At 41.7% G+C, this 8,763-nt stretch overlaps 1 protein-coding gene across 1 annotated transcript in view; it reads right to left on the reverse strand. All coding sequences in view use genetic code 11, as the record gives it.

The window, feature by feature from the left end:
• Positions 1-2,523: 2,523 nt before the first annotated feature.
• EGR_00604 (putative asparaginyl-tRNA synthetase) overlaps positions 2,524-8,763 on the reverse strand; it is a gene marked incomplete at both ends in the record, with an annotated part of 17,880 nt that continues 11,640 nt past the window's right edge. The window contains 3 exons of the mRNA XM_024489853.1: positions 2,524-3,102; positions 5,293-5,481; positions 8,537-8,698. Of these exons, the coding sequence (XP_024355850.1) occupies positions 2,524-3,102; positions 5,293-5,481; positions 8,537-8,698 (930 nt within the window). The remainder of the gene's footprint in view (positions 3,103-5,292; positions 5,482-8,536; positions 8,699-8,763) is intronic.

Genomic DNA, 8,763 nt, shown 5'->3' on the forward strand with positions numbered 1-8,763 from the left:
GAAGAAAAGATGGGCTGGCCATCACTCGTGTCCATCGTTAGTGGCAGAGACACTGGATTAAAAGCAGGGCCACGTAACAAAAGACATGCTAGCATAGTTCCGTAGAAGCAATGTTTGACGCCTATTCCTCCTTGTCACGTTGTTCTCACTAAAGTACTGCCCAGCCATATCTCCAGGTTCTATCCACCTATTTAAGAAGTGGAGGAGTTGTCTCGTATTCACTTCAGTTGCATCTCTATACGGAAATGGTGAGCAGTTCCGTGACGTAACCTTTCTAGATGGTTCATGGCTGGCGTCGCTCCCACTGTTAATAGCTTTTCTGCGGATCACAAGACTACTGGGGCAGTTATCGAAGGAGGGCGTCATTTTCAGCCCTTTCAATATGGGCCGTCGCCGATCCTCCCGTCAGTAGCACATAACCGTCTTCCGTTCCTTTAAAGTTTAGTATTCAGGAATAAATCAAGGTAGAAATCCTTTAAGATCGTGTTCGCCTTCCGCTGCCACCATTGCAGCGTCTTGAGACTCCCCTGAAGAGGAAAGGGGACAGAATATTTTTAGCCACGTACAGTAGGGCTTGGGGTTACTGGCATTGCCTGAAAGCCGGGCCGACTGGCGAATGAATGCTGACTGAGCGCCTTAGTGACACAGTATTTATTAGAAAGTTCGTAATCGCTCCCCTAGGTATACATTCTTTTCAGGCTTTATTTAAGGACTTAAGAATACTAGTTTAATTCCAAAGGAATTGAGGAAAGTGCCGGTTGTAGTAATCGAGTAACATTTCGGGTCCTTTCTTCATATCAAACTTCTTCAAATGGGTATTGACATCCTCAGACATGTAAACGAATATTTTACTTCCATTTTTCGTTCACTGAAATCGCGACTTTTCACTAGTTACATAAATGTTTTTGCAGATTAGCCCACCTTTTGCCCAGCACACATTGCAAATCCTTAGCACTAATCATTTAACATAAGTAATGAACTCTTTAGGACACGCTGGCTATGCTGTTTTTCGTTTAATGCTTAAATTCACTTAGCAAAGCGTCTCTTGCCAATAAATTATGAGTCCGACATGTTCTTGTCGAAATCAACTCATTTTGGTGATGGATTACCAGCACTAGGTTGGTCCGCGCGCAGGTCATCTCACAACCCGTTTTCAGGGGGAACGCAGTCGCCACAGTGAGAATAGCACAAGGTAATCCGGCAATACACAGGCCATAGGGTTTTAATAGATACAACGCCCATCGGTTTGCTACCTTAAAAACTAAGAGCTTTTTAACAATGTCATTCTACCATAAATGAGCTATAGACAATACTCTCTTAAATAGCCGCTTGCCAAAAACTACAGGGACTGAGAGAGATGTTCTATAAATAGTAATAACAGTAAAAAGCCGAGGTAAAAAGTAGTGTTTCCGATTTCAAAGAAAATCAACCATGAAAGCTCATCTCACTGTGTCCTTTTGGAGTTGTGCGTTGAAGGAAAAAAAGAATGGCGATTTTACTGGAGGTGACCGTGCGAAAACACCAGCATCGAATGAATAAGAAACCTATCTCTAGTATGAAATATGTTTACTGATTAGGTCTAATTGCTTCGACACGTTGAAATACAACCTAGCTGATTCTGAAGAAAAAAGCAAAAAAGCACTTAGTACCATTTAAATGTAAGAACCAATAACTTAAATGGAAGCCTGCAATTTTCTCCATGGGTAAAATGTCGTCCTCGATGCTTCTGTACTGCCCTTCGAAGAAGGCGGGCGAATGAATTTTTCCTTAAAATGTGAGCTCGTTCCGTGCAAAATACGACTAGTTAAGGAAGTGTACAATAAAGCAGTAAAGCTCTTGAGCTTTCATTCCCATCAAAATGGAACAAAGTTTCAAACACCCATATTAATAAGTGGGTTTTAGGGGGCTAAGAAATCGTCAATCACTTGCAACTGCAGGAAGTTCCATCGTAAAAGCATTTTAGTCGTGAATACTCTTGGCCTTAAATTAGTAATTAAAGACGCGCAACATCAATAGCCATGTCTTTAAGCGAATTCCTCCTCTTTCTGTAATATTTGAATCTTGAGTGAGCTTATGAAAAGCATAAGAACGAAGGGCACGAGAGAGTGCCCTCGCGACATGATATTGGAAATCCCATTAAAGCAGACGATTTTAGCCTTGAAATTGAATCACGCAGATGTCAAGAGATGGAGTAGACACGACCCCATAAGATCAAATACATTAGCTCCAAAATATGCACGATTTGGCAGCTGAATTCAACTAATCTCACCACTTTTTTTTCCAATTTGACACAAATAAGGATAGATTGATGTGGTCTGTCGACATAAATGCACGGATGTTAGAGGGGGGAATCTTCCTGAAGCTTGCCTTGCCTTGCTCTCTCCCCAAAGAAACACTAAAGAGTAATGCTCCAACACCGATGGGTGAAGAAGTAAGATCTCATAATCATAATGTATAGATTGTCGATATAAGCTGATTACTAACGGGTGGAGACATCAGCAAACGTAGACGGGAAAGTTTAGACTAGAGGTACATCTTCCCAATCTCCCTGGGGAATGTTACCGTGTCACGAATGTTGTAGACACCCAATAACCATAACAGAAGCCGGTCGAATCCCAGACCAAACCCTCCATGTGGAGCACCACCATGCCCTCGAAGGTTCGCATACCACCCCAACGCTCCCGTCTCACCACCGGGCATTCGTGTCAACAGCACCTCCTTCTGCGACTCTCTCACCGATCCGCCCACCAATTCTCCTACACCAGGAATCAGCAAGTCAACTGCAGCCACCGAAGGCTCGGTGTTTTTCGAGGTGAGTGATTGTGCACAGTAGAAGGGCTTTTGCGCGGCGGGAAAGTCGGTTACAAAGACGCCACCGCCGACAGTGACGCACAGTGCCTGCTCCTCCTCCTTGTTGAAGCCACTAACTTCGGTGTTGGTGGTGGAGTTCCGCTTGCCGTGACGCTCCAGATAGTCAAGGGCCTCATGGAAGGTCATTCGCGTGAATGGGCGGCTGAGTACGGACTGGAGGGTCTTAAGGTGCTCCGAGGGACTCACTGCGCCCGGCGTCTCAGAGAGATAGGAGAGAATGTGATGCAGATCCTGATTTTTTTAAGTTGGAAGGGTAATAAAGGAAGGCTTTACTGATTGAAAGTGGGCCTAATTCATGTAGGGCGACCATGTTAAGGCGCTTTTTTGAGGGGCGATTACGCAGGACTACAGTCTTAAAGTCGGATTCGTGCCTACTTATAGGACAATCAGTAGGTAGGGTCAAGTTGGCAAAAACCTTAATTGTAGTAAACAAAACAGCATAACTACGTGAAAACTGCCATAATGGAAGCATTTTCGAAGAACACATTTCCCTCACCTAGAATTAAATTGTGTGCTCCATGATACTACCTAAATATTGCTGTTCCGAAGACAGCTGAACACTAAACACCCATTTCACATGCGGTAAAATGAGCGAAAAAATACCATCGGAATCGAAACATGAATAACTACTTACTGTGAGTTTATCAAACTATTTAAAGTGGTGGTAGAGCCCCTATAACGTCTAATTTGACTTAAATCAGTAGAACGCAAACATGACAATGTTGTGACCATCTCACATAAACCACTCGAAAACAAAATCGACCCTGGAAACGCCACAATATTAATTGCATTCTAATTGAAATTATCTAGTGTATGTTGCATCCAATCGCATCTTCGGACTGCAAAAGAAATTGTGGCTCCTAAAGCTGCCAGCGGATTTGCATAGAAGTCACAGCATTTATTTTATGAGCGATATCACCTACCTGGTCTTTTGGAATGTTGGATTTTGCAGCTATCACAAAGCTGATAGAAATGCCCAGGAGCATTATATTGACCAATTAATTGTGCAGCAAAACTAAGGGTAACTAAAAATTAGGGTCCATGCTCAGCAACATTAAATTTCATGATCTCGCTACACCGGCCATGGTAGTATTTTTTATCAGGCTTCTAGTCGCTTATTGTTAAGTAAACATGGGAATAAAGAACGTAAAAAGTGCGTTTTTTCCCACACTTTTGCAAGGAGTACCAAACCAGGGCACAGCTTCTATCCTTTTTAAAACTAAATATCATGATTTCGCTCAATACGTGTGCACTTAGGGTCTCCGAGAGTAAGTAGACCACCGCAGCCAAAAAGTAGTTTGCTTTTCTTATCTGACGACAATTGTCATTAGTTTTTTTGACTAATTCGACTGCTGCTTAAAAAATAAAAGCGGATATAATTTCTGTCAGACCAATAATAATCTACGACAATGGCACTGTTCTAAACCCAACCAGACCGTTTATGGATACAACTTGGTGCAATTAGTTATCATGAACTGCTACACAATATGCTTCACATGTTTATTACTTCGAAGTCTGATAAGAAAATCGTATTAAAAGCCCTTTTACCAATTCACTCCTTAAGCAAATCAACCTAAATTAACCTACTATTGCCCACAACATTCCTTTCAGCAGTGACAGTTTTTCGGGATTCAAGATAATTATGACAAGCGGTACTCTACTTCTCAATCCTTAATTTTCATGATCATTTTGATTTTTCTGCTGCATAATTACAAGATTTCTCCTGTTCGACCACTGCGCAAACAGGGCGCTGCGCTAAAACGTCATTTGTTCTCCGATAATTACAAAAGTAGAATGAAACAAGGACATCTTTCTTCAGAAATTGATATCAAACTTTGTTATTTCATGGTATTATGCAACATTAGGTTATTTACAAGGTTGACTTTCACCTTCGTTGTTTGAGCTCCAAGTTTGGTCAGAGTGATGATGTTATCTACTTCTAGTCACAGTTATCTTTCCATAAATCCACTCACTGCGACTCCTTTCGTAATGAAGTAAGGGATTGTAGCCCTTAAAGGCTTTATTCATTGTAATATTATCAAACGTATTTAGTCGTTACAACCTGCTATGCTCGTGGCTACTCATTCGTGTAATTATTGCCTGAGACACATGATACTTACAAAATTGTGCCAACTATTATACCTTATTCACTGCTTCAACTCACCAGGACAAGACCTTAACGCAACTTCCATTACACGTTTGGAAACCAGCACAAATGGGCATTAGCACCGATCAAGAACTGAGACGAGGAACCTAGTTAGACCACTAAAAGATTATCGACAAGACTCCAGCACATGGCGTCTACTGTAATTGAACACAGGATTGCGCCAAGCATGCGTGCCTCTGAAACAATTTTTTGAAGTTCTTAGGTTTCACACTTCTTGGACACCCAAAGAAATTGTCTAGATACAACAAACTCACGTTTTGCGAGATGGTGGACAGCAAATCGAGGTAAGGGGATGCGATATCGCGCACAATGCTTTCTATCTCGTCGCAGAGGGCGTCTACAGTCGTCATAGTAACTGACTCTGCCTCCAGCATCAGGAACTCGGCCAAGTGGAGGCGCGAATGCGAGGGCTCCGCTCGAAATGTTGGACTTAGCGTGTACACCTAGGGGGTAAAAACCCCAATTTCATAAATGATATCCCTTCTATAAATTTTGCATCAATTTCTGTCTTCAACTGGTCAGTGGATAAACTATCACTTGAAAGAAATTAATTACTAGAAACTGCTTCATTCCCTTCCAAAAACTCCCCACTCTCTAGCAGTTTACATCACTCAACACTTTTCTACCCCAAGAACTAACTGGTGACCTAAATGTCCGTAAGTTAAAAGCGGTGGGAAAGCCTTAACTTTGAACAAAGTTAAACAATTTGGGCTTCCGTTCCAAAGATCCATAAAATAGTGAATTTTTTTAATGACAGTCCAAAGATCAGGTAGCACGTAGAGGTAAAAAGACAGCAGTGCTTTCCACTGATCCTATGTCACCTTAGCGCATAAAAGACCAAACAAGATAAAGTTACCGCTTCCCAAACAGCTACACCTTTTTGAACATTTAGGATTCACCTTTTAAAGCTTTTGTTGCATCGAATTCCCACCCACGATTAGGCGTAAAAGTACGTTCCTTTGGAGTAAAATCATACTAATGCCTTTTGGACAGTGACGCACATCCTTATCTGTAAAAAAACTTTTAAGGCATTCTTTCGTAATGGCTGATTGAAACCACAGTGGGTAAGTTTAAATCCTTCTCGCACACATGCAAAGCCAAGAACCGAAGATTTATTCACAACTGCAGACGAAGCTTAAATGGAAATTGAATTTCACTGGGCCAGTTCACTAGGCACAAGAGTCGTGTACTTCGAATGTCGTGAGCCACATTAAATATTTAGACAATCAAAAAGGTGAAGATTTGGACTGCAGTTGCAAATCAATGTCACCATTTGCAGTGAAAGGCTCCAGCAAGATCAGGAGGGGTTACCTTTAACGCAGCTGAAGTGGCACGCATAGAAGAAAAGGCGACAGCCGATTAAAAACCCAAATCCACTTCACTTTGACGTGAAGATGGACCACATCAAGGTGCCTTACACCCTCATAGCATCGACCTTAAAAATGGCGGTCTGTGGTTTTAACGATCTGAATAGAGAGGAAAATGAAACAGGAAAATTCCAAAAAGTGTAATGGTATAGTCCTTTTCCAGGTGGTACTGCAGTGATGGTGCAGAAGAAAGTCATCAAAAAATAAGTCAAGAAAGAGATGATTTGCAAACAAAACAGGCAGCAGGGTAAGATATGCTAGTATATGGTATCAAAGGTCAAGAGCCCCCTAATCAAAAGCAATTGCGGTTCCATGATGAAAATGCAAAAGGATAGAAAATCTACAACCTTAGCGATATGTGTAAAAACAGTCGTCATGTTGAATGGTTTTTGAAGCCCGTAAAACGATAGGCTAAAATAAAAACATAAAGAGGGAAGCAAGCAGTCACACAAATCGCTCTAGGTCACAAATCAAAGTGCCAATTCCTGAAGGCCTGGGTTCACTTTTTTTCACTATCTGTTCCTATTTGGTAGCTAGAACCATTCACCGTCGCTGTTATCGTTATGACACTTCGTCCTTTCAAATGAAAGATTGCTCACAATGCTTTGCTTTCACTTATCGCAAAACATGAAGACAACTTTGTAGACTGGCAAAAAAAACGGCAGAAGTAAGTTTTGGTTATAAACCCTGATCAATGCTGATTGAAAGTGATACACAGCAGGTCTTTAGGTCAGTGAGTTCATAGGTAGGATTAATAACATCAATGGAATTTCCGGTAGGCAGTGAAACCCTCCCCCCGCGCATATTCCCAAGATCAGATTCGAAACCCAGAATTTCAATTGCCTAAACTCGAAGGACAGATTTCAAGATTTACGTTTCATGGAGGTTCTGGGAAAGTTGTCCACAACAGTAACAGTCCATAATGACGACTAGCTCATAAAAATGATGCTACGAAGTGGGAATGAGAGGTTAGAATTAAAAGTATAGACTGAAAACACATGAAAACCTGTACCCTGAAAGTGACTTTCGGTGACCGTTACATAAAGTGGCGATTGCGGCCTTTCTGGAGGTCGAAAATAAAACCGTACCTCATGGTGCTCACTGCATGTCCAAACAAGCCTCATAATATTTCACAAAGAAGCTTCTGACAGTCGCATTGAGTGAATGCCATTCGACTTAAACCGCTAAGGGATCACAATCCGGTCGGTTAACATGGAATTTTTGGCGTCGAATTTGAACAGTGCTAAATTGTGTACACAAATAGTGTTTAAACCCAAAGGTGTCCTAACAATCAAATCACTTTTATAACTTTAACAGTTTTTACACAGCCACCAACAAGTTGGCTGGGGTCGCCGAAAACGTGAAGGGCATCCTACAGATCCCATTTAAAAAATAAACATTTTCCTGGTGGTAGTTAGTTGTAAAATCTGGAGAATGCAGTGACGATTTCTCGTGACAACTACTTGCCCAATTCGCCTTTCCGACCAGTTTTGTGTAAAATAGGACAACGCTGCCGAAACAGAAACCAGGCTAAAACTGGCTGCTAACTCATGAGTAGTATTAGAATGATTTGTCTCCACCCCACCATTCAGGGCATCATTGTCCGCATTGAGCTCACCTGTCAACTCCTATGAACTAAGTACGCAAATTAAAAGCGCCAGGTCAGAACCTCTCAAAAACCTTTATATCCGTTAGCCATGCCTTCAGAGACGGTGTTTTTTTCATAATGCAATATTGACTCGAAAAAAAAAAACACAAATCACCTTCAATTTCACAAAAACCGCTAGAAGGATAATTGTTAAGGAAAAATATTATAAACCGAAACACTTGAAACATCAATAAACATAGAAACAAGGAATAGTCAATGTGAAGCATGAAAAGAATGGAACAGCAAACTTCAAAGTGAAGGAAATGGAGCACTTGGTACCCAGTGATCTAGGACGTGGTTTATTTTCAAGCATGCGGGTGACACTAGAAGATAAACACAATAGGACCAAGGAAACCTAAAAGAAGAAGGCACTATTCTGCATCCTAAGTCACCGCAACAATGACTAAACTCTCCACAAGAAACCTTGCAATTCAAATAATTTGTGAGATAACCATGCCGCATCCTAGAAGTTGACTCACCTACCTTGCTCATGCCCAGGGCCAGTGCCTCCAAATGGAGTTGCGCGCTAACGGTGAGGTGTAGGGGTGCTGCAACCTGATCCTTCTCCGTCGTGGAAGATGATTTTACAAGGAAGGTCTCTCCGGCGCCCTCGCAATCCGTGGTGGTCAGAATCGGCGTGTCCACCTATAAAAGGTGCGTTGCGAGGGATAAATTTTATGAATTTCGAAACAATTCAATTGCGTCGTGAC

This window comes from Echinococcus granulosus, assembly GCF_000524195.1.
Source record: "Echinococcus granulosus chromosome Unknown EG_S00002, whole genome shotgun sequence".
NCBI lineage: Eukaryota > Metazoa > Platyhelminthes > Cestoda > Cyclophyllidea > Taeniidae > Echinococcus > Echinococcus granulosus.